A 26,277-nucleotide genomic window follows, 5' to 3' on the forward strand; every position below is an offset into this window, starting at 1 on the left:
AAAAAAAAAAAAAAAGGAAAAGAAAATTAAGAAAACCCAATCCTTTTACACCCCAAACTCACGTTGGTTGTAACAAATCAATCCTACTTCAATCTCTGTATTATATGCCAATTAAGTGAAATTTTTTAAAAGAAGGAAAAAAAAAAAAAAACAGATAGATGTGAGAGTAATGGCTTAACTTATTTCTCGTGACACCATCCATTTTTGCCATTTTCCATAACGGTGAAAACTGAAAACCTTCCTATACATTCCTCTTTCCTACCTCACATTACTCAACCTCATTATCAAGACAAAGGAGGTTTCCCCCACGAAATCCAAGGAAAAGGGGAAAAGAGAAGAAGCAGAAGAAGAACAACAAAAGAAAAGAAAACATCTCTTGCTCTTTCTCTTCTCCCCCTTTGCCTGCATGTTCCTTTAAAAGGGCATGGTTAAGTTACTGTTAAAAATGTGTCGTTAAAATCATTGAATTTGGTGTATACAAATCCATTGGGAAACTGGGACAAGGCCAAGAAATGGAGGTTCAGCGGAGAAGGCAGTTGTTATTACTTTGGTCGAGAGTGCAAAGTACCCGTGTGGCTCTTGTAGGTGGAAATCACACCGCTGCTCGATTTTGCACTCGCTAAATTTGCCTCTCTCTAATGCTTTTTTTCCTCTCCCTCTCGCCTACTATTATCTTTATTTTTTTAACTTTGGTCTGATCTTTTTATCTGTTATTTCTATTCAAACTTCCTTTAAAATTTTTATTTACTTTCTCATACAAGACCCATGTCATCAACAAGTCCATCAATGGCTGCCCAAATGATTGATGGAATCCAAACCAAATGCCATAACAAGCACAAGCCTTTACGTTATGGTGGTGGCTTTAGTTGGCCTGCTGATACACATTTGATATCCGTCAAGGTCCTTGATTCTAGGATTTTTAAGCTTCTCGCTCGCTTCACGGTGATTGTGGCCTTGATCATTGTGTTACTTCCTTGGTCGGGAATAGTATCTATTATCAATAAAGAATCTGCACGCCCTGCTGATGCATCCGAGCCTAAAGTAGTCTCGACTGATTCCATTAATCTGGAACTCTTGCCATTGCTCTTTCATGATTTAAACAAGGAAGGCATTCTGAAACAGGGAGACAAAGGACTAATGTTAAGCAATAATGATGAAGAGGCCATTCATAGTTCTCTGTTGTCGAGGAAAAGTGATATGGAATTCAGTTCTGTCACGGATTTGGAACGACAAAGCTCAATTCCCAACGAGTCCTTTGACTTTACCTTCACGCAAAACTTCCGAGCAGCCTCAGAATTCATTGATCGCGCTCTCAAAGTTGGTGGTATTGTTGCTATTCAGCTGAGTGGAACCGGAAGGTCCTCCTATTCATTCAACAAGCCATCTAATTACGAGATTGTATACTTCAGGAAATTCTGGTCAAATGTTTTGGTCATGAAGAAAGTTGGGTATGCTAAAACAATCTCTAGCACCCAAAGGCGGCTTTTTGGTTACACATCAGAAGCAAAGAAGGAAGCATTGAAGAACCTGGAAGATGTGCTTCTTGAACCACCAAGAGCAGCTTCGAGGAGATCAAAAACTTACTTAAAGAGAACCAAGTACTTACCAGACTTATTGGGAGACACACTTGAAAACTATCCTCGTCGGGTTTTCATTGATGTAGGTTTGCCAGAGAAAGATGGTGTTAGTGGCACCGATTGGTTTGCCAAGAATTACCCAACCAGGAATCTGAAATTTGAGACGTACAAGATTGAGACTGTGACCAAAGAGCCTTCAACCAAGGAGGTGCCAAATGTTGTACCTGAGATTGGGATGTCGGATTGGCTGATAAAGAATGTGAAGGAGGCTGAGTATGTGGTGATGAAGGCAGAGGCTGAAGTGGTTGAAGATATGGTAAAGAGCAAGGCTATTAGGTTGGTAGATGAACTATTCCTAGAATGCAAACCTCAAGGAAATGGTGGAAGGAAGAACATGGGCAAAAGGGCTTATTGGGAATGTTTGGCTTTGTATGGGAAGCTAAGGGATGAAGGTGTTGCAGTGCATCAATGGTGGGGTTGACAGAGTAAGATTTTATCATTTTAACAAGTAGAGAGAAACGTGTTATAATGTGAGAGGGAGAGGTTACCATAAAACAAGCCAAAAATAAAGTAGCTTTTTCTTTGTATTTCAAGTTTGTTTGATGTAACTGCCGAGTGTGCGTGTGGTTTTAAATTTCATGATGAAGTTTCAAAGTTTGATCCTTCTCTTCAGGAAATCTTCATTTCAAAATTCCAACATATGTACAACCTTTGATTTATATTCATTATAATATTTATTGATAGTTTTGTTACATTCTCCTCTTTTAATTGATTTACTTTAATAAGCATCATTTCATCTTCTAGTAACCTAAAAAAAATATTTCACCTTGCTGTAAACTAAAAAATTTTAAATTATATTATTTTCTTTTTTTTTTTTATCGTTTTCGTGTTCAAAATTTTCCAAGTGTAACCATACTCAAACTGCTTCCATTTCTTTTCACAATTAAAAACTTAAAACATTACATATATAATCACCAAAACGACAGGATTTTATGGCCAGTTTATTAACTACATCTATTTTTCGTTGAATAAAGACAGAAACTTAGCCTAAACCACAGGATGCCAGAGAAAGAGCAATGATAAAACTAGTTACAAGCTTCACGAGCTATTCCCAAGCGAGAATTCGCGACATCAAAGAGAATCCTGTGATTCTGCTGCTGCAAATTGGCTATTACATTCATGGCAGCGTTCACATTGTTTGGAACTGGTGCTATGGCCAAGCAAGCACGTGACCCTGCACTAGTATGTAAGAAGCTGTTTTCCATTGGCAATGTCATGGACAAGCCTTCAAAATGTAATGTTATTAGAGGTGCCTCTGCTTCTGCCGTAGCGTCGAAGCAAGTCTCAAAAACTCCTATGCCGGAAAATGGGCCTTTCACGTGCTTCACAAACTCATCTCGGATTGCCTCATAAAGGGGTGGGACAAATCGGGTTACAACTGTACCCGAATCAATTATAGTCCCCGCCCCGGTATTCGGGTTAAATGCTAGCAATTCCGGGGTGATGGGGACCCGAACCTGGCCTACACTGACCCCGGTTAGGTTAACGTAGTAAAGTGAGGGCCGGCGTGGGTTTTTTAGGAGTGGGGTGGTCCGAATATTCTTGGGCTGACCCACTGGCCCAAGTTTGAGGGAGCCCGAAAAGTAATAGGACTTGAAACTGGGCAGACAATATGAGAAAACACTTGAGTAGAGTGACCCTGATTGTGAAATCAGTGACATGGGGCCCCGCCCCAAACCCAATAGCCCCTGGGGTGGGACTGACCCACCAGAGATAGTGTTAATACATCCAAAAGCAAAGTTTGGGATAATGTCATTGGCTAACATTAAGGAATCTTGTACCAAGTTGGCGGAGAAGGATGAATCTCCACCGTAGGACTGGTTAAAAGAGCAAGTAGCAGTCCCAGTAGCCGGGCACGATAGTCCACGGACCTGGGCACATTGAGGCAATGAGCAATCCAACGACCCATAACTTGAAGAAGTATTGGGTGAGAAAGTGGTAGCTGAGCAGCCGGTGCATCCAGAGCATGGGACCCAAGCAACATCATTACTAGTATCAAGTACCATGAACATGAGCTGACCAGGAGTGCCAAGCCTGACCCTTGCAACATAGTTGCCAATGTTTAGAACTTGTTGGCCTGAAGCAATTGGAACAGCTGTGGTCTTTTGTGCCACCAGGCTAGACAAGTACTTCACTCTTGCTGGGTCTTTTGAGGCCATGTTAATGACAGTGTTGACCCAAGAGTCAGGTTTTGGTGGGTTGAATGGTGAACATTTGCCATAGATTGGAATGACCGAGAGGTCTGAGTTATCTGGCCGAGAGGCACAAGGATCAAAAGCCTTGGTGTTTGAGACAAGAAGAGCAAAAAAGAAGAGTGTGGCAGTGAAGTCCATGCTTCAAAGCTAGGACTTCAGCTTAGAGGAATTAAGTGAGGATGCATTAGAAATGAGAAGCCAATAAGGTTTTATACATGCAATTAGTGCACTTATAATTACTGAAATAGCCTTGTAATACTGGTCAGGTCAGGTCAGGTCAGGCCACGCAGGAACCTTTTGAAACAATTTGGCCACCAACATTAGGAGGGTCCAAAGTGGGCCAATTAGTACGCAGAGAATAATAGGACGCAAAACTTTTGTCCCTATGAGCAATGATGAATGATCATTCTCATAAAACAAGGCCCCAAATTGAAGGGGAAACAGAGGCAAAATACAAGCTTTCAATGCAACGAGAAGGCAAAGGACAAACTAAGCCTTGAGTTTGGGACAGCCAAGAAGAAGATGCAATGCTTAAAGCATGTTCCTATCGGGTAAGATTTCCAACTTCAAACATTGCCCCTTCTTATCAACCAAAATATCAAGCCTACCAACATTGAGCCGACAATAAGAGTGACTTAGACCATGCAAGAAGTAACTCTTTGGTATAGTTACAATTATAAAAATTTTAGTTCATTTTTCATACATTGTTCGTGAAATTTTTATTTTGCAATCGATGTTAAAAACATTATGACATTTATTTTTTAAAATTTATAATTACAAAGTTTGACTCCCTCCCCCTGCAAGACAATTGAAGAGCATCTTCAACTGGCAGTCCTAACCATTATCAATGACTGAATGTTAGGATTAAAATTTGGGGCAAATTGGAGGGTATAACTAGAATAAGATGGATGAGTTGTTAAGCTCGTGAATCCCAGCTGGAGGGAGCTGCTATCTTGTCCCTACGTAGCATGAGATTTGGTCGGTCACGGGCTCACCAAGACATTTTTCCTCATCAACCGGGATCTATCGTCTGTAAATTCTGTAAGATCAAGATCAGCAGCACCACTTCGACCAGAAAGATTCCAATGGAGCTACAGCTGCTAATAATTTCAACTAGTACTCCATCCATATTTCAGATTTGCTAGAGATTTATACTTAATTATTTTACATATGTTTTAGATTTACAAGAGATTTGATAATCATAAATAGTAATACCATATTAAACAATAATTTTTTATGTTGATTTTTTTTATAAAATCGTTGTTTAAAAAAATAATTATAAATTATAAAGTTATTATTATTCTTTTAAAAATGATTGAAAAATTAATTGAATCAAATTTAAAATTTTAAGTCGATAAAAGAAAGAGATGGAGTGTAATTTAAAAAGAGCTCCCCGTCATTTAATTTTTGGTTTTTCCACTCAGCAGTCAGCATGATGGATAAGACTTGTTTTTAACGATGTCGGTGTTTATAAACAATTGCTAGTTTATCTAAAAAAACATAGCAAAATTTCAAAAAAAAAAAAAAGACAGCAAATTTTCGTTTGGTCAAACTGTGTTGAACAGAATTTGATACCACCAAAAACTCATCCATGCATTATTAATTTATTATCTGATGACAAGGCTGCATTTCTTAACACAGTTGAATTTAAATGACATAACCTTGAAAAACAGAGGAATGGATCACCGCAAGAAAAGCCTTTTTTTTCTTCTTTTTTTCACTTGAACTCCTCAATGATTTGTAAGAGCTCCCCAATAGCAAGCTCACGACTCACGAGGCTGTCATGTTGAGAATATTACTAGTTGTTGTCTTGTGAAGCAGAGAATGGTATCTTTTCATCAATAATTATCCGAAAGGAACAAGAGTGGTAAACTTTGTCACAGACGTAAATTCCATTTGAATACAACAGCCAACAAGTGAAATTTCAAAACGAACCCTACCATGGAATTTGGATCCTTCTCTCAAAATATCATCAACATTTTCCTACTAGATATTTTCTTTTTCTTTTTTGCTTAGAATGATTTTCCCATGAACAATTCAATTTTTTTTAGCTGGTTCACAACCATACTATAAATGGCTGCATGTATTTCATGATATTCAAGTATCATATAACCTTTTCATTGACATTCGTGTACCCGATCTGCTTAATAAAGAAGCAAGCTTTTCTTTTCTTTTCTTTTCTTTCTGACTTTTTGTAAGAACAGTAGGTTGGTATCAGATACAACAGTCGATGCCACAATGCCTACGAAATTCAATAGAAAAGTTCATGATTTTCACTTCCGAAGCTGCATTACAATCTCAGCACTCCAGAGAACAGATATAAGCAAAACCTAAGTACAAAATTTGACCTCAAAACTTCAAGGATACTAAAAGGCAAGTACAAGTTTGGCAATACAGTTAAAAACAGATAGGAAATGGTAACTTAAACCAGAAGCGCCATCTACAGGTGAGAAAGAAAAATCAAATTTACTTTAGCTTTATACAGTAATACAAACACAACCAAATTAATGAATAAATATTAAGTAGCATAAAGATATTATAAGTTGATATAAGTAATGGCACATACAGGGATGGAATATGAAACTTTTAGACAAACGCCACTCACAGGCATCAGGGGATTTACAAGAGCAGACACCTTAGCTTATCTTCTAACAAATTTCTCTCCCAGTGGCAAGTCTGGAACAATCCCATATAGAACAAGACAGCAATTCCAACACATATCACAAATCCAATCCAGAAGAACACCATCATTTTGCTGAGCATTAGCACAACAGGTCAACAAATTGAACATAAGTTCAAAATTAGGTCCAGTCCATATTTAGATAAAGAAGAAGACAATTGGAAGTGCATGAAGATGGAATAAAGATAAAGCATGTTACTATATAATCTCCCCCCAGGCACCCCCATCCCCCAACTTTATTACTCTCTCATATCATACTTCCCCCAACATAGCCCATCCCCCAAAATCAGAAAAAATACAGGGAAATAGGTTTTCCGAGCAGGCAGACATGCAAACATGCAGCAGAAACCTGCTGCTGCACAATTTATGACGATGTAAGAATACAAAGCTTCCAAACAAATCCTCATTCGAAAATTTCCATAGGTGTTTAAGTGACCACATTCAATTGCATATTCCACTTGATGCCCATAACCATGCCTACCAATTTGGTAAACCTAGGTAATAACTGAGATAGAACATAGCATAATATACAGAACATATAAAGCTCACATAGTCACATGTATCTATCAAATCTAAACAAAAAGTAAAGCACACGACATTTTTGGCCAGACCATGGCAGTCCATTCTTTCAAATCACTAGTAACTTTAATCTACCTAATCAAGAATAATACATTCACTTTTTGTTAGTGGAGCAAGATAGGCAAACTTCATTTGCCTCAAGTGGGTTATCCATGTACCTGGATAGAAGAAAATGAGCGTGTATGTCATGGATGATCAACAGTAATGAGAATCTTAAACATTGGATATGCACCAAAAAAAAAAAAAAAGAGAGAGAAAGAAAATTGCATTTCTAAAAAGAAAAAAAAAAAAAGATAAGAGTTGCTTTGATGAATCAAATTGAAATGGAGAAACACGGTGTATTTACTATCATGGTCTGGGCTAGCTTACATCAGGAAATCACTAGCCAACTGTGTATTAGCTCAGATGGCATGCATGCTAATCAAACTCTTGGAATTGTGGGTCCTCTTAAGGTGAGTTAAGTAGATAGGAGTTGGAGGGTTAAAGATAGATTAAAATTTTTTAAAAAAAATCAGGAAACCACTAACAAGCTTCAATTGGACAATGTGCTTATCGAGTGATCCATGAACCATGGTGCAATTTTCTGTGACATTGCATATCAAAACCTTTTTCATTTTCTTTTGACTGTATGATGACACAACTTTCTAGATCCAATGACATATTGATATGAATAGCAATCAACACATCCAGGCAAGAAATGTGACCATTTTCATTTTATCTTTCATGAAATCACATACAAAATGGCTTTCTGTTACTTTGGTGTATCCTTCATGTACTTGGCAATAAGTAAAGATCTTTAAATTTTAAAAAATGAATCACAATTATATTAATTTGAGAACCTTTCTATTAGTAATCTTTGGGAAAGAGGAGCTTAATGCCAAGGCTAGAATGTGGTCACCTGTTACTTAAAAGGCATGGAATGATCATAAATTTTACACTCAATGAGGAGCATTAATTGCTGATCAATTGAGTTAGACAGTGGATAGTAAATAAGCTAATATTATTTGATGGATCAAAGAAAATGGAACCAAACAGCTAATAGTATTAATTATTAATGGCCAACAGGACTTCAAACACTATTAAGAGTGAGAAACAAAAAAATTGCCTGAAAAGAGCACAAGATGCAAAGTTCCAAACCAGTAACTCCATGCACATTGCAAAAAGAGTAAAAGAAAACAAGGAGCTTAGCTCCTCATCAATACATCAATATACATGAATTATTTGCAATCAATGACAAGTCTACAGAAATTTAACAAGAAAATGAAAATTAAAAGGAGAGAGAGAGAGAGAGAGAGAGAGAATGGGAGAAGAAGACAATAAATGGAGCCAGACTTGTCATAGACTGCAGCTGGATGCATACCTACTTAAGCTTAGGAGGAAGTATCCTTGCTCTTAATAATCATAACAGGGCATTGCGCATGGTTGGTGCAGTAGTTGCTTACACTTCCCAAAAATATTCTGTTGACATAAAACATAATGAGTTTCATCCCATTTAGCATTGTTATAGATCATAAATTTGTAATGTATTTTCAATCAGAAAAGAATTTTCAATTTTGTTGCCTGTATGAAGGATCATGATAATCCATTCCCATGATACCATAAAAACAAAAGAGACACAACCTTAAATGTATGCAATTTCCTCATGATAAACCCTATAGGATGACATTTGGTTCCACCATGACCTCACATTTTAGTATTTACAGCTCCTTCAGGCAGATTAGAAGCATCTCACTGGAGAGACTCCTTTTCCTTGAGCCACTTTAACACTGCTATGCGGCATCCTCAACATAATAGTGATTTTGATTAAAAAAAAAAAAAACCATAGCTAGGAGATAAATGAAAGTAATAGGAAATGGCTATTAATATTTACTCATATTAAAATCACAAGAACACTATTTCTCCGGATAAACTTGACTAGTTTAGAGCACACATGTAACAATGATTTAAAAGACTTCTATCAGAATCATAACTCTATTAAGCAAATTCCCCAATCCAGTAATATTAAGCTTCTACTTAATAATAGCTTCTCTGGTAGCTTGATTACTAGGACTCCCTCGAGTCCATTATTCTCGTGCTTGATCAATGATTATGATTCAGAGGGTAAAAGACTTTAACAACAATGTCAAATACTAAATGAAATATTTCCATAATACATATCTTAGCTTTTAAGTTATAAAACTTGTGATGGTGGAAAATAATCGAGAGACAAGCTCTATCAAGCAACTAATCAAAGGCATCCAAACAATAAGCTGCCTATTTCAATATGGTCAACCTAGTACAAAATTTTCCATTCAACCAGTCCATCAAGCTTTTGAACAAATTTGAAGAAATTAGTTGGCAAAGGAAAATTAAGTTCCAATGAAGAGACTACCTTTTAATAGGGCCAAAAGCACGGGACCCCATCACAAGCAAATCAGCATGCAAATTTTCAACTATTTCACAAATTTTTTCCTTCGGATCCCCAATCACAACTTGCGTTTTCACGTTTGCCTGAATTAGAAGTATTCCACTCTTAATCATTTTTCTCAGCATGTTAAAAACCAAAAAAATTAAAAAAGACATTGTGTTAATCAAATTAATTATTTACTCAATGTCAAATCGCAAAAGACCCATTATTTAGAATAAAAAAAAAATTTTGACCTTCTTTTCAGAGCAAATCTGCAGAGCATAACTCAAAATCACCTCAGTGATTCTCTTCTGGTGCGCCTCGATGGCCGCTGTGAATGCAGGAACCTCTAGATCGCCTGAAGTTAAATTTTCAAACAAAAAAAAAATCAATTCGTATCTGGAATAAAATAATTGAATCTAAAGGAGGACACAAAAGGTGGCTTAACTGGGCCCGCCAAAGGGTATGGCGCCGGGATTGAGGCCAGTAGCGATGGTTGGAGGAGATTGGACGTGGAGGAGGAGGAAGTAACCGGGAGATTCGGTAGAGTCGGAAGCAGATGATCGGAGCCTGATATTGTCGAGCGCCCATCTTAAGGCGTCCATACTCTCTTCACTGCCATCAACGGCAACGACTACGCATGCTAAGTTTCCGGGCATGATTTTGACTGGTTCGTTGACTTTCGCGACGTTTGGAGATATGATCCTGGCAATGACTGATAGGCTTTTTTCTCTGTCTTCGAGCGTGATTGCCATCAATGCGCAAATCAAAGCAAAGTGGACTCTCCTACTGCCGGAAGCCCAATCTTTGTTCAATCCAGATCCAATGGATCAGCTAATAATTATCCAACAACATTGAGTTTTGCATTTTGATTTTTGTCAAAATTGATTTAATTTTCATTTTGATTACCAAAATTATTTCTTAAGAAGAACAACAAATACCTTTGGATGCAATATAATTAGGGAAATAATCTTTTGCACGTATGTAAGATATTGTTGTTCTTCCTTTAGATAAACTATTAAAAAAATCACCACAACACATAATGCTTGCGTTTTGTTCAATACGAAATATAAAAAAAAGGCAACACTAGCATGTAATAAACAAAAAATAATAAGAAGCATTTTAACTATAATTTTTTACTATAATATTATAATTATTTAATTACAATTAAAATTTACGTGATAATCCACTACATATAAAAATGAATTTCATATAGTATTTTAATAGATTTTATTTAATTAATTATAATACAATTATTATAAGTGATATATTTTAAAAAATGATAATGAAATGAAAATTTTTATTATTTTGATAATAATATTTTTATTTATTACCATTAAAATATCCAATATGAATATAATGCATGGTATACTTATATATTATTAAAAGAAATCAAGTTAGCGAGATTCTTTTAGTAGTAATGAAAAAGTTTTAAAACGTTTTAAGATTTTTAGTTTCAATCCCATTATATCTATATTTTATTTAATTATATATTAATGTTTTATATGAAATATAACATTTGATTATAATTATAAAATTTTTTATAATAATAATTTCATCAAAATAAATAGATTTGATTGAAAAATTTTGATTGAAAAACCTTTAAGTCAACAAGTATCTTTTATTCGAAAAGCTCGGAATTGAAACCGTCAGTTGTTAGAACTTTGATATTATTACCTGTTGCTGTTTATAAAAAATGATGGTTTATTAAGTCAATAATTTAAAATAATTTCTTAATTTGAAATTGCTTGCCTCTTTTTTTATTAATTAAAAAATTTTAACCACCCAAGTTATATCATTTTGGCTGTGATCGATCATAGGGGTATAAATAATATATTAGTATTCGTAAATTATTTAGGTTCGATTTGAATAAAATTTGAATTCGGTTCAATTATTATCGAATCAAGTTCGAGCTCGAGTAACTCGACTTATCAATCAAGCTGAGTTCGAATATTCTTATATTCGACTCGAATAGCTCGCGAGCATAATCGAGCTTTTATATTTTAAATATATTTTTATTATTTTTAATTAATAAAATATATCGAATTCAAGTTTGAGCTCGAGTGTAAATAATCAAATTCTTGTCGAATATACAAATCAAGCTTATTTTTATATATTAATCGAGTTTAATCAAGTGAGCTCGAGTAGTTCAATTTCGATCACGAATCGAGTTCGAGCTAAAAAAATAAAACTCAATCAAGTTTGACCCAAGTATCGAACCGCAAATTGAAATCGAGCTCGAGCTCAAACTTCTCATTGTATCGATTAAATTCGACTCGATTACACTTCTAATCGGATCAATTGCAAATAAGTTTAGGGATTGTTCATTTCATATAAATCTGATAATTTTTATTTATATTATATAAAATATTAATAATTTATATATTTTATCATATTTTATATAAAAATTATATATTATAATTTTTATTAATATAAAAAATATATTTTTATTTATTAAACTTATATAAATTTTTTATTAAAATTTTAAATTATATATTTTATATTATTTTTATGTTATATTATCATATGATTTTAATTTTTCAAATGAAAAAGAGTTTTTGACCGCATCACATAATAGCCATCAAAAGTAGTTATTATGACCAAACGCAACAAAAGATTAGGATTGAAAATTGAAAGACAAACGGTGAAATTAATGGTCATGGATTTCAATTATTATGACAATTAAGGTAGTGGGGTGCTCCACATCAAAATTTTAGCAGGCGTCATTCTATCAGCAATTACTCTTTTTCCTTTTGTGGAGCAATAATTGAGGGAATCAAGAATTTTTTGCTCCTTTCTGAAACTGATCTTCTACTAAAGTTAGGTGTGGATTAGCCAATTTTGTAAGATTTTTTTTTTTCTTTTTAAAAAACAAGAAGATTATAAACTTGTAAGATGATCAACCTAGAGAACATAAGTAAGGCAATTTTTCTTCTTTGGTTCCATGAGCTGGCCATGCACCGTGGCAATGGAAGTAACATAGATAAATAAATTAATACCATGATTTTTCTAGGCACGATCGGAAAAATCTCACCAACCAAGAAAATTGCATTGCTTTTCATAAGAATTTCCCTCTCTGGAAAAAGCTCAAAAAGAGGTGGAAACATCATGAAATTGCACTTAAATGACTCATTTATAATAATATAAGATTTAGGTAGAAATTTGATCTGTCAGGCGCAGGCATGGCAGCGTGGGCGGATTTTCGTTACCTCCAATTTTTACTGCGACTTTTAAAAGATTTTATCCAGTTTTGATTTGATTTATATGTATAGTCCGTATGGACCGTATCTTATATGAAATTAATTTAATAATTTTAATTAATATAATTTTTATAAAAATATTATATTTTATATAAATTATATTTAAATTAAAATATTAAATAATAAATTTATTAACATATAAATTAAATTAAATAATAAAATATTTTTATTTTTACGTATATAGAGATAGATAAGGACAAAATACTCTAAAATCTGATTTTAATTTCTAAAAAAATCACTCTTTTCAAATTAAAATAAATAAAAATTAATTGGATATAAATTATTTTTATTATTTTTAATTATACCCACAAAAGAAAATTTCATTCAAAGAAGCTTTCTTGTAAGGTGGAATCCTGTCTAAATAGCATGACAATGCATATATAAATATATATAATTATTAATTAGTGGTGCCGGTTAAGTTAAGATGATATTTTTCAAAAACAACACATTTTTTATAAATAATATTTTAATTATTATTAATCTGTGTTTCTAAATATTCATTAATTTGATCAAATTATAAGATGATAAATGATTAATAAAATCATCAACAAAGTATGATTTATTGAACGTCAAACATTTAATTTTAGAGATAAAAATCAAAATTTAATACGCCAACCTCATAAAAAAAAAAAGTAACAAAGAAAGACATGATTGCTTCCCAAGAAAATTATGATAGCTCTCCAAGAAAATTATGAAAGTAGGCATGAAAATTATGGGTGATGATTTGATCGTAGGGTCAGCTAGCAACTTGCAGGGAAAAAAAATGGAAAGTGACTTGGTTGTTTCAACTCCCAAGTTCCGACACCTTTTGCATGTTGAAAAATAAAAAATGAAGGGAAAAGGATTTGGTTATTTTACTTGCAAGTAGTATTACAATTCAGGTTTAGAAAAAACCTGGGGGCAACAATTTCCTCAAATTAATGGTCAAGAATCCCTTTTCTTTTCTGCCGTCTAAGACACGTTGCACAAAATTAGACTCCTTCAATCCTTAATATTTAAAACTGATGATATTGAAATAGAGTCGAAAAAATTACGTGAAAAATCCTGATTTTTTTAAAATGAAAATGAAAATTTTATTATTAGGTAATTGATTTAATCGGTTAAATTTATTTTTTTCAATAAAAAAATTTTAAATTTAAATTTTGTTAGTAATTATTTGTTGAAGTGATCTCGAATGCACGATTCGTAATTATTTATCTCAGATTGTCAGATACGACACATCTTATTTTAATTCAAAAAATTAAATAATTTATTTATCTTCGAATTAAAAAAAAAACTAAAATTTAAGTATTAAAAATGGAGCTAAAATTTTATGTTTTTAATGAATCGTTTAAATTAAAATTTAAATAAAAAAAATATTGATTTTTGACTAATAAGCTCATCAGCTGTCAAATTAGTACTAAAATTTATTTTCAATCGACCATAATCAAAAACTTAAACATTTAAATCAAAACCCACGAGTTAGTTTAATTGACAAGTAGAGAACTCCATTTACTTGTCAATCCAAGAATTTGATTTAGGTGAAAAATATTTTAAAAATAAAATTTTAAATGTAATAAATTGATGTAAAGAATATATATTTAAAATTAAAAAATTTTAATTATAAGTATAAATTATATTTATAATCAAATAAATAAATTAATCAACCAACTAAAACATAATTAACAAACACAACATAAAATTAAATAAAATTTAAATTTAAGATCTCAAAATTTTAAAACTCTTCCTTATTATTAAATCAATGTTTCAATGACAATTAAAATTTATTTTTGGTACTCAATAAAATATTAATCTTACCAGCGAAAATAAAAGATTGAAATTTATTTTACTTTTTTATAATTAATTTATTAATTTTTAATATATATAAAAATATATATTATTTTATTAACTCTGCTTGTTTTTTGAAAAAAAAAAATACTTGTAGTGTTTAAAATTTTCGTACTATAAAACAAATTTTCTTAAATTTATTTTAAAAATAATTATATCTAAATTAAAAATACCTTTTATTATATTATATAAAAAAATCAATGTCGGTCTTATTTAAGAAAATTTGAAGTCAGAGCTTCTTATCACCAAAGCTAGAAAAAAAATGACTTAGACCCAATTATATTCCTGAGAAGGCAATTGCTTGTAGCCTGGCTTATTTTCAAGCGTGGAAAAACCAAAGACTAAAGGAAAAAATAGTTAATTTGGAAAATGGCAAGTGAAACGTCACCATCAGCTCTGTACCCCAGCAAATCAAAACAAAGCTACGCTGTCGCATCGCAGCAAGTGTCCAATGCAGTTTTCATCGCGAAACAACCTCAATAAGAATAGATATATAAAAAAAAAAAAAAAAAAAAAAACTGAAAACAAAATGGAAAGTTTAATCAAATCGGAAATTAAACCGGTTCAACCCGTGGCCCCACCTGGGCAGAATATTTGATTACCACAGAATTCACGCTTCTCGGTATCTCAAATAAACAATTCCTTTCCCTCGACCATCAAATACCTTTTTAACAACGTAATAATAAATAAATAATTATTCAATATTTAAATGCTAATTTAATTTCCCTTAGTTATTATTTTCCGGTAATTTGTCTCTCTTTTTTCTAAAATCTCGATCTAAGAAAGCAGAGAATTTTCGTTGTACGAAAATCGGCAACCTGAAGCAGAAGCTTAAAACTTTCGCTTTTTTGCTAACCAAAGCAAAATCAACATGCTTCTCTCACTGTCAGTTCCTTTTAGGTTTGTTTAATTTTATATTTTTTTAATAAAATTCTCAATTATTTCATTTTCGAGATCACGGTGCAGTTCAACGACCTTGTTTTGGTCCAAATCAACGGCTACGATTGCATGCTCGACGGCCGGAGTTTGTTCTCCTCGCCAGAGCGACGCCACGTCGTCGTCGTTGGAATCTATGTGTAGTGGTGAGATTAGGAGGCTAGGGTTTGCCGATTCCGTTGGATGCCTATTGGGTGCATGATAAATGCTTCTAGCCGGGGATCTAGGGTTCTCGGGCCTGGTCCTTGTGGTCTCCCTTGTTCTTCCTTTGATCGGCTTTTTCATTAGGCGGAAATGGCGGCTCTCTGTTGCCAGGCAAGAGGAGATCAAGAGGCTTATAATTTTGGCCTCGGAAGAGGCCGCTAGGGCCGAACTTGAGGCCTCGCTTGGATACGGTACTGTTTCCATTTCGCGGAACTATCATCAGTGTGCTGTTTGCTATTGTCCTACTACTACACGGTGCGCCCGCTGTAAGTCCATTCGATATTGGTAAGTAAATTTGTTAATTTTGGTTTTTTTTTTTTTTACTTTTTTTATAACTATTGAGTTTTTTGTTTTGGTTATTTAGTTTGAACAGTATCTGAGGTGAATCTGATTCTATATTTCGCAATAATTTCTTAAATGATATGGAAATGAAGAAATATTTGGTTAGAAAAGTGCTTCAAATGTGTTTTCTAGTTTAAATACTCCATAATCTGTAAAAATTACGTAGACATAATTTTGGCGCACGAGGTGTGTGTTTACGAAGTGAGAAATGAAGCAATTTAGAAGACTTGGTTGGTGAAAATTACATTATAGATTCAACCTCCACTTTCTATCATGGATGGGGTGTTTGTCTTAAAAACTGCAGTACTTTGATGGATAGTTCATGGTTGTGCTGATTGTGAGCAAATGTTTCAGTTTGTGTATGCCATGTGTGAGCTTCCTATCATTATAGTATGTCACAAAGATTGGATGTTAGAAAGCTTTTTAACTATTCCTCCTGAAGATGACCTTTTCTGTGTCCTGTCTTGTTTGCAGTTTGGGAGTTTTGTTTTGTTTTTTTTTGTTTTTTTGTTTTTTTACTGGCCATGCAGTTTAGGGGTTTAGGCAGTTTATGTTCACTAAATACATTTGCAAATAGTTAAAATGTAGTTCATTTGATGGAAAAAAAGAACACCACTCCAATGAATGGAGAAAATAGCTTAGCATTTTCCTATCATGTAATTTTAATTCTTAGGACGTGATCTTATAGGACATTCATAGTAAATTATGGCTGAATTGAGCATTATTTTCTGATGACACAGTTGTTTCTACATTATTGTCTTTTAACAGTATTTTGTTTACATCAAAATTTGGATGTTTTAGTTCTGCTAAGTGTCAAATTATTCACTGGCGGCAAGGTCACAAAGAAGAATGCCATCCACCTGCCAATGCCACACACCAGAATCATGATGAGGGCAGTGATTCTGGTCAGAAGGTGATAGAGCACGACCAATATGGAGACAGCTATGAGATTGAAGAAAAGTCGCATGTTAAGCAAACTGGAAAAACCACCATAGAACCTGCATTGTATAGTTCCACTAGCTCTTCTGTGGTTTTACATGGGAAGGGTGATAATATAAAGGTTGAGTTCCATGCTAATGGGGAAGGAATGAACTCTGCTTCAGAATCTTCCAGCGCTTCATTTTCTGGATTTGCACCTGCAGCTAGTAGTGATTCATCTGACAATGTTTCTGTGTGTGAGAGCATTAGTTCAAAAGAGCCTGATAAATTGGATAGATCTTTGTCTGTTGATGCTAACCATGACATGTTTTGGACTGCTTCTGGTGTCAACAACGTGGATCAAACCAATCCATCATCCCCAAAATTTGCTAGGTTGGTTGATTCTGTAGATAATATTTCTAAATTAATTAAATTAAATCAGATGAAGCCTGATCAAAGTGGGGAGAGCCAGTGCAGAGTAACTAGTTCTTCCAGTTTAGGCATTAGTGGTACATGTGAGGGCTCAATTGCTGAGGGTTGTACATTATCTTCTGGTTTCAGGGGCGGAACTCCTGAATCAGTTGCATCTACAACTGATGCTGACAATGAGTCTTATCATTCTAATCCTAAAGACGGCAGTAAAAGTGCCTCACCTGATTCTGGGACTTCCTTACATTTTTCACGTAATTTGTCTGGAAATGCGTCTTCCTCTCATCCACAAGGCTTCAAGATGAAAGCTGCCAAATTGGATGATACTCCTCGGGGTGCTTTGGGGCATACCAAGCTTTCTGATGGAGTAACATTGTCAGAAAATGTTGGTTTAGATGCTCTGCAGGTCAGCAACTCCCCATCCTCAAATTCTGAATGGCCTAACCATGCGGAGTGTGGGTCCAGCAATATTTCACATGCCACAAAACCCAGAGAAGCTATCAATAAAGATGTTCCATTAGTCAGTAGCTGGTCATCTTCATCTTTAGAAAAGTCAGGCTCTAGTGCTGTCATTAATGGACCTAGCAATGCTTCTCATCAATTAAAGTCTTCTGATGCTTATTCATCCAGTGCCAGAGTGCAAGCTGTTCCTAGTGTGAAATCTGGAAAAATTGATGGTTTTCATGCAAATGCTGCTACATTACCTCAGGATTCAAGTTGTTCTACTAATGGTAGGCATGGATTGAAAACCTCTATGTCGAAAGTTTTTGATCAATTTGGAGGATCGAAATTGCCCAAACACTATCCATTTCACGTTGGTAATGAGGTTACTGGAAAATATAATGATAAGGTTGGCTTGAAGTTGCTTTTCTTTTTAACTGTACTAGTTTAGCCTCTGACATAGTAGCTTTTAGTTGAATTTTCTTTTGTCTTTGCAGGGACTTTTTCCTTATGAATTATTTGTCAAGCTTTATAGTTGGAACAAGGTGGAACTGCATCCATGTGGCCTTGAAAACTGTGGGAACAGGTAATATAAGGTTGGCTTTTCCTTATAGCAAACAGTTTTGGAAAAACTGTATAGAGCATACCGAATTTTTTTTTTTTTCTGTTTTTATATTATATTATTTTATTCATTTTCTTTCCTCTTTTTCATGTTACACAGACCATATGCAGAGTATAGATTTTATTTTGTCATTTTACATAGCCACTTAGTTGAATAGAAAATAGATTTCATTTTATGCCTTTTTATTGATTGTTGTCAGTTGACGTGCTTTATTATGAATAACATACACTCTATTGTTAGATTATTTACGGTGTTTTAAGTTTTCATCTTTTAAGTTCTGTGGGACCTTAGATGTCTATTTGACTATTTTATTCCTGGTAAGGATTATCTCTTTCTGTTGTTAATGTGCTGTTTACTTTGCACAGCTGTTATGCCAATGCTGTCCTCCAATGCTTGACATTTACTCCTCCTCTGACTGCTTACTTTCTTCAGGGACTCCATTCCAAAGCATGTATGCCCCTGTGACGTTTCAAACTGGAATTATTTACATTTTGTGTTTTGAGGTAGCATGTTGGATGACGCTTACTATAAATTGCTTTATTAGGTGCAAAGAAAGAATGGTGTTTCACCTGTGAGTTCGAAAATCTAATTTTGAAGGCTAAGGATGGGAAATCTCCACTTTCTCCTATAGGAATACTGTCCCAACTACAAAATATTGGTGGTCAACTTGCCGGTGGGAAAGAGGAAGATGCACATGAATTTTTAAGGTGGGTTAGATTTACTAATCTTCAATCTTGAACCCTTTTATAATGATTCCTTTCCGGGAAATGAGTAATCATTTCAATAATGTTGTAGTAATTTATTGATGAATTATATTTGGCAGGTTTGCTATTGATGCAATGCAGTCTGTTTGTCTTACAGAAGCTGGGGTGGATTCATCATGTCGTTCAGAAGAAGAAACAACTTTAATTGACCTAACATTTGGAGGCTACCTTCGGTCAAAGGTAATAGATTAAGACCAAGCTACCATCTGGCTGCATGAAGAGTTATGTGTTAAAATGCAAATGATGCATGTAAACTTGTTATTGCCCGCAGATAAAGTGCATGAAGTGTCAAGGGAAGTCTGAATGTAATGAAAGAATGATGGACCTTACAGTTGAGATTGAAGGAGACATAGGAACCCTGGAAGAGGCTCTTCAGCGGTTTACACGGACTGAGATTTTGGATGGAGAAAATAAGTACCAATGTTGCAGGTTGGTACCATATACATTTTTTCAAAATGATTTTTAGATATTTTATCGTTATTATAACCATGCAGAGGGAGCTGAAGTTGAACTTTTATGGAGATAGTTCTATTTTCAAAATATTGCACTTTTTTATTTGTTCACTTTAGTCTTTCAGTTTGTTTGAGTTTGACAATTTAACTTTTTAAGAAATTCTCTCCAAATTGGTGGGAGGATAGATGCTCAAATCAAAGCCATTATTTTCTTTTTCTTTGGCTTCAGCTTTTAACATGTTGGAAATCTGGTCTTTGTTTCTATAAATAGCATTCTTTGAAGAAGCTTTAGGCTGTATTTGATGCTTCTGGAGAAACACTTTTTTGTCAAATTTTGGAAGCTATGACTTATGTACATCATATTACATTATTTTGTCTGCTGTGTAGTGTGATCATGCAAAAGTGGCTATTATATTTGTTGATAGTTTTTCCTTTTTCTGTTTTGGCCAAATTTTCATTGATAGTAGAAACTTGGAATCTATATTTTATGCTTCTATTAGATGTGTATACCAAGAAATAAACAAATTTAACAGAACTTTTGTAATAAAATTATAATTGCTTGTAAAAAAAAATCTGTTTTTCATCAAAGATTTCTCTAATGATTGGTTTTATTTAACCTAGAACTTTTCTTTTCATTATTATCGAGTTCTTGTTCTTGTTGATATTAGTGGTGGTACTGTGTAATGATACACAGTGTACATGGATGCGGATCCTCAACTAAATTCTCTATTTGCTGGATGTCATCAGTTTTTAAAGGTTTGCTTACATTGATAGTCCTTGTTTTGTTCAGATGCAAATCTTACGAGAAGGCCAAAAAGAAGCTGACTATATTAGAGGCTCCAAATGTCCTAACAATTGCTTTGAAGCGATTTCAGGTACACCTTTTGATAAAGAATGCTGTTTTGCTCTTTGTTCTTTGCAGATTCTGACAGCATATGTGCATTATGTTGCAGTCTGGTAAATTCGGAAAGCTTAATAAAGCAATTCGGTTCCCCGAGATCTTGAACTTGGCACCATATATGAGTGGGACAAGTGATAAATCACCCATATACAGGCTCTATGGTGTGGTGGTCCACTTGGATATCATGAATGCTGCATTTTCTGGTCACTATGTGTGCTATGTTAAAAATGTTCAAAACAAGTGGTTCAAGATTGATGATAGGACGGTATGTTGTCTAAAACTATCATCTGCATATTTTAAACCATTTCATTTGTTTAATGCATGTAACTTTCCTTAATCTATGTCTTCATCCACATTATATTTTGATTGCGCACCCAACCAAACCTTTAAATTTTGTAGGATGTTGTTCTATTATGCTCCCCTTAATTAAATGTTAAAAGTTTTTGCCAAATATAGCGGTTTGCTGTTGCTTCCATGTTAGTAATAATCAGTTATACTTATAAATGCTTTGCTTTGGGATCACTTAAATGTCTTGTTTGATAGGAGATATAAGAAACTACACCCCCTTATTTCCGAAATACGCCAGGGAGGCCTTGTTTTTTTCCCTTTTGATTCTGGGCTGGACTTCTATTAATTGTGGTAACTCATATACGTCTCAGTTTTAAAAGTAAATTACTCTGCTTAACTTCTTTATTTTATGTGTTTTTTGGTGAAATGTACCAACGGTCAGGTCTAAAATGCTGTCGTAAACCCAAAAATTGAGTTTTAGCGCAAAAAACTAGTTTTCCCTTTTGCTTTGTCTTCATGTTGCAGATTACTGTAACAATTTAATTGCGTAAAATCCTTTCTTAAATTTTTGGGTTGGCAATAAATTGGCAGGTAACACCCATGGAACGTGAAAGAGTTCTAACCGAAGGGGCATACATGCTTCTCTATGCAAGGTAACGAATCTCAGTTGTTCTGTTTGCTACTAAAATTCAAATGCTGTCATTACGGTGGTGGTTTAACTAACTAATTACCTTGCAGGTGTTCACCCAGGGCCCCAAGATTGATAAGGAGCAGAAATAAGGCCATTCTATCTAGGGTCAATTCAAAGAATCCGCCAAATTCAAGTCCTTCGACAGTTGAAGAATTCTACCCCAGTTCAATTCATCCAGATATTCCTGGGAGCATTGAATCTTTTTATTTAAAATACAATCGGCTCCAAAGGGTTTTAGAAGAAGACTCATCAAGTGATAGTTCTTCTCTTTTTAGTAGCAACTCTGATGAAGGTTCCTGCTGTACTGACAGCACACGAGACTCTACGTCCGCTGATGATTTATTGGATTCTGCATTTGGCGATTCAATACGCGGTTGGAACAACCCCTGGAGGAGTTCTGATTCCGATGCTTCTTCATCTTCCTCTTCTTCTCCCCTTTACTCAAGGCATTCACCCCTTGCTGATTTAGATCATTATGCTTCAGGTTCGCCTGAAATTTACTCCTCTCAAATGGATTATTCAGATTCAACTACAAAGAATGCTATTCGTTTGGACAGACGACCCAGCGGGAGTAGCAGGCTGATGGATGGGGAAGGTAAGGGAAATGATACTTTTTTCCACTCTGACACGAGTAAACAGTGTAGAAAGATAGGTAGTAGTAGCTCTAGGGAAACGGACTCAGGGAGACTAGGACAGGTTAACCCTTTAAATGCTTTATCTTTTAGAAATTCAACGAGGGAAAGAACCAATTAGAAATTTTATTACTGGGCTATTGAGTTAGAGGAGGTAAATAAGGTTTGGGAGGGGTTGTATGTAATGTACTCTTGTAGTCAACAGGCATTGTTTAAAGAAAGCAGCCATTACTACTTTGTTCATATCTTATCCACTACAGTCTCTAGGTAATAAAATACTAAAAGCATTAATGTATTATTTATACATGGAAGAGAATGAAAACATTATGCACTAGCCTCAGCCTTTATCTTCGTCCAAACCTTTTTGGTTTGTAAGTGGTACTAAGGACAAAGGAATAGTTTGGGCATGTGGCAAACTGCGAGCGTGGGCCCAAAATGGCCCCCACCACCCACAAATGGAACTCAAAAACAGGCTTGATCAAAAAAGCCTGTATTGAGAACGTCCAAAATGGATTGAAGTATAGAGTAAGGCAATAGGCCAAATCACAAAAGCAAAATACTTAAACAGCCCACGTGGGACAAGACAAGACTGGTCCATCCAGTCCAATGAATACGGCAATATCCCAGCGAGAACTATGTCTTCCTTCCAATGCTACTCTCTTCCTTTTTTTTTCATCTGGTCTTTTGTCTGGATTTCGACTTCACAAATGAAGACCTATCATGACCGTACACGTGTACTCTTTTCTTAACGATGCTTGCCCTGACAGCATTCACCGACCACCGATTACCCTACCTGCTGCATGTAGACCCATATTATACAGATCGTGTCACTTCGATTGTACTAATTGAATTTGTTACCCACCTATTCCATTACAAGAAAAAAAAAAGTTGAAAATGAGACAGAAAATTTACAACTTGGATATTTTCTAAGATGATTAGTGGGGTTTAATGCTTCAGCCAAACCCAAGAGACTGAATAATGTATGCGCAAGAGCTCTGTTTGGTCAAAGAATTTGAATTTTATTGTTGCAGAAATAATGGACTAAAACTTTCACCCATCATCTACTCTTTGAAAGTCGGCAAGGAAAAGCTTGGAAAGGAGTAAATAAGGCATAAAACCTTTAAGGGGTTGTTGGGATGAAAGTTGGGATTGGAAGTGGAAAGGAGTTAGTGAATATAAGTCCCCCCCTTTTTATATATATATATATATATATGTTTATTTATTTAGATGTAATCATAGATAAAGTTGGAGCGAATCAAATCCAGTTAGTACTTACAAATTTTTACTCGAAGCCTAATTCACTCATAAAAGTTTGGATAGGTCCGGTCATTATTTAAAAATATTAAAATATATTATATTAATATTTTAATTTTATTTAATAAAATAATAATTCGAATTATCAGGACATAAGCCTTGAAATCCCTATTCAAAATCCAGTTCAAGTCAAACTCGGCCTGCAAGTCTCGCGAGCAACTCAACTTCTGAACATGTCTACATCCAAGTGAAGAGTCCATAATATAGTAGATAAACTTTAAAGATAATTCTATGATGCAAAGATTATGTTCACATCTCTTTTAAAGTAAAGAGTAGACAGAATTATCTTGTAACTTTTAATTTTCTTAAATCTCAAGTTCGAAATGAGTGAATTTCGCATCTTTAGAGATCATAACGTTTGTCCCTCTTGATTTTGTCGCGTCTCCATTTGGGGTTTTCAAAGTGAACCAGGATATCCAGTTCCAACTTCGCTTTGGAAAAAAGCTAGCTGATTTGAAAGAACTTTCTCTAGTAATTCATGATATTCAAACAATGGGAGGATGTTATGAGTTTGACGGTAATCTAAAAGTCAAATATTTTGGGTTCACTTGCCAACTATTTTGAAGAAAAAATTGTGTCCCAAAGTTAGGTGACCACCATGTTTATACGTGAAACGTGGTTATATTGCTAGATTCAAAGTTATACACCAAGCAAAAAAAGAATGAAAGAGTTGGTTTTTGAAAGCAGATTTAGATCAACTCTCATCTTCGAAGAAACTTCATTTTTTTTATTTTAAATTGTGGATTAATGAACTTTAAAGGCAAACAAGGAATTCAGGCTTGACTTTCCAAAGCTTGTTTTTAAGTCCAAAACGTCCTACACGCCGTTGGGTTATTGTCATTAGTGGGGTTTTCTGGGTGCCTGCAGGGTTGAACGTGTTATATTATTGATCAAGAAACAACAAAACAAGGTGATGCAAGTGGGGGGGATTGTAGCTTCTTCTGGCCGACATTTAAAGCGAGCAAAAGTCTGCCATCGAGAAGTCACTGCCAAGCCATGCATTTTGATTTTGTCAAGTGTATCGATTACTTCTATCTCTTAAACTAGTCTGGCTTCAATGAAAAGCTATAGCAACTTGTGAGCTAACATGGGACCCCCTCCATCCCCAACTTGTTCAAACGGAAAGATCAGATCGAATCGAAATGGGCAGTTTCAAAAACTTCTTCATTGCCGTACCTTCTTTTACTAATTCAAGTTTAACACGAAAGTGTTTTAAGCATGCATTCATGGCAAGGTTTAACATGCTTTTTAATCAGTTTTACATTGCTCTTCCCCTGAAAAATCTTGAGCTTGGAAAAGTTTATCTCCGCCCCTTCTTTGAATCCCTTATGTCTCGAATGATGGCGGGGCAAAGCAGCAAGGGACAGCGAATCATGGGTGGTTGGTCTAACTAAGGATCTTTGTCATCCATCTATTTGCGTCAAAATAAGTCTTCTTTTCGGCTTGAAGGCAATGGTAGTGCCTGTCTTGTTCTTGCCGTTAAACAAACTTAGCATCTTAGTAAAGATGCTTTGAGCCTTTTTTCAATTCACGCTGGTCTTTATTTGATCTCTCTGATTATAATGTTCCAGAATTCCTCTTCTGATTGATCTGCATCACCAACCAAATTACAAAAGGGATCGTTACAATCCCTAAACTCCAATTACCAGCTAGAAAGACTTTGCTTCAAGGTTTCATATTGTATTGACCATGACCCATACCTAAAACTCACTTCCTAAGCATATATATATATATTGAGAACGTTAGTATTTTTCAGTTAAAAATGTAGCACTCTGTTAAAAGATCATGCAACTGATGGAATCACTGATATTTATGGCCATGAAAACCAAGTTGTACTACTTTCTTTAAACAATAATCAATTGGCTAAGCTGAAAATTTGGATTTCCCCAGTCTTACAAGTTTCTATACTTAATTGACAACTTTTTTGGGTTTGAATTCTATCTGTGATAGTTTGTTGAAATTATCTCAAATACATAATTTATAATTATTTATTTTAAATTATCAAATTTAATATATATATATATATATATATTATTACAACATATAAGATTATATGATCAAAATTACTTACATAGATACCTAAGTGAATAATCTCTTTTAATGACACATAAGATAATATTTATATTATTTTATTTATCAAATAAAATATTTTAATAAATTATTTAAATTGAAATCAATATCTATCTAAGATTGAAATTTTTGTATAAGATTTGAATTCAAATTTATTAAATCGTAATTTATATTTTCTTTTTAAATTTAATGGTAGTTTTAAATATATATACTTAATAAAATTTTATTTTCTGTCAAATAATTATATTTAATAAATTATTTAAATTTAATATTTTTAAATAATTATTTAAATTCAAATCAAAATCTAAAAAAAATTTAAAATTATTTAATAGATTATTTAAATTTAATACTTTTAGATAAGTTAATGAATTATTGACTAAAAAGTATTTATGTTTAAAGTAATAAAAGCTTATATCTTTGTATGAAAATATGATACATGTTAATGTTATTAAAAAAGTTAGATAAAAATATGTTTTTTCTTTGAAAACAAATATAATGTTTTATTTATATTCTAATTCAAATATTTTTATATTATATATTTCGTTAATTTATTTGTTTCTCTTTAGTCCATAATTTTTTAAAATTTTACTTAGATCGATTATAATTAACTTTTTATATTATATATTTATTTTTTTATTCATTTTTTTAATGTTTTTATTCTCTGTTAATTTATTAACATATCTACTTTTATTATTGTATATATTTAATC

General features: G+C 33.9%; 4 protein-coding genes across 9 annotated transcripts; 2 read left to right on the forward strand and 2 right to left on the reverse strand.

The window, feature by feature from the left end:
• Nucleotides 1–280: 280 nt before the first annotated feature.
• On the forward strand, nt 281–2,322 carry LOC111311310 (uncharacterized). The gene has a single exon (XM_022910684.2). It carries the CDS (start codon nt 766–768, stop codon nt 2,056–2,058), a length of 1,293 nt encoding a protein of 430 aa, XP_022766419.2. The 5' UTR covers nt 281–765; the 3' UTR covers nt 2,059–2,322.
• Nucleotides 2,323–2,484: 162 nt separating this feature from the next.
• LOC111311311 (aspartyl protease AED3-like) lies at nt 2,485–4,030 on the reverse strand. Its single transcript, XM_022910685.2, has one exon. It carries the CDS (start codon nt 3,968–3,970, stop codon nt 2,663–2,665), a length of 1,308 nt encoding a protein of 435 aa, XP_022766420.2. The 5' UTR covers nt 3,971–4,030; the 3' UTR covers nt 2,485–2,662.
• Nucleotides 4,031–6,279: 2,249 nt separating this feature from the next.
• LOC111312445 (universal stress protein A-like protein) lies at nt 6,280–10,358 on the reverse strand. Of its 4 annotated transcripts, none has more exons than XM_022912697.2 (5): nt 9,926–10,358; nt 9,732–9,835; nt 9,463–9,581; nt 8,452–8,549; nt 6,280–6,587 (listed from the first exon to the last, which is right to left on the reverse strand). In XM_022912697.2, exons 1-4 carry the CDS (start codon nt 10,230–10,232, stop codon nt 8,462–8,464), a joined length of 618 nt encoding a protein of 205 aa, XP_022768432.2. In that variant the 5' UTR covers nt 10,233–10,358; the 3' UTR covers nt 6,280–6,587; nt 8,452–8,461. The 4 variants fall into 4 exon arrangements, with proteins under 4 accessions (XP_022768432.2, XP_022768434.2, XP_089622257.1 ...); XM_022912699.2 differs by having other exon boundaries at nt 8,456–8,549; nt 9,926–10,325; XM_089766131.1 differs by lacking the exon at nt 6,280–6,587 and adding an exon at nt 6,999–7,249 and having other exon boundaries at nt 8,456–8,549; nt 9,926–10,327.
• Nucleotides 10,359–15,151: 4,793 nt separating this feature from the next.
• Nucleotides 15,152–22,427, forward strand: LOC111312446 (ubiquitin carboxyl-terminal hydrolase 16-like). Of its 3 annotated transcripts, none has more exons than XM_089766142.1 (11): nt 15,152–15,989; nt 16,883–18,243; nt 18,332–18,420; nt 18,822–18,907; nt 19,001–19,163; nt 19,280–19,400; nt 19,492–19,649; nt 20,463–20,547; nt 20,626–20,838; nt 21,453–21,514; nt 21,600–22,427. In XM_089766142.1, the coding sequence occupies exons 2-11, from the start codon at nt 17,134–17,136 to the stop codon at nt 22,303–22,305; spliced, it is 2,793 nt and encodes a 930-aa protein (XP_089622268.1). In that variant the 5' UTR covers nt 15,152–15,989; nt 16,883–17,133; the 3' UTR covers nt 22,306–22,427. The 3 variants fall into 3 exon arrangements, with proteins under 3 accessions (XP_089622268.1, XP_089622264.1, XP_089622261.1); XM_089766138.1 differs by having other exon boundaries at nt 15,186–15,989; nt 16,848–18,243; XM_089766135.1 differs by having other exon boundaries at nt 15,352–15,989; nt 16,815–18,243.
• The last annotated feature ends 3,850 nt before the right edge of the window (nt 22,428–26,277 follow it).

This window comes from Durio zibethinus, chromosome 1 (genome assembly GCF_047325235.1).
Source record: "Durio zibethinus cultivar Kanyao isolate XHJ-2024 chromosome 1, ASM4732523v1, whole genome shotgun sequence".
Taxonomy (NCBI): Eukaryota; Viridiplantae; Streptophyta; class Magnoliopsida; order Malvales; family Malvaceae; genus Durio; species Durio zibethinus.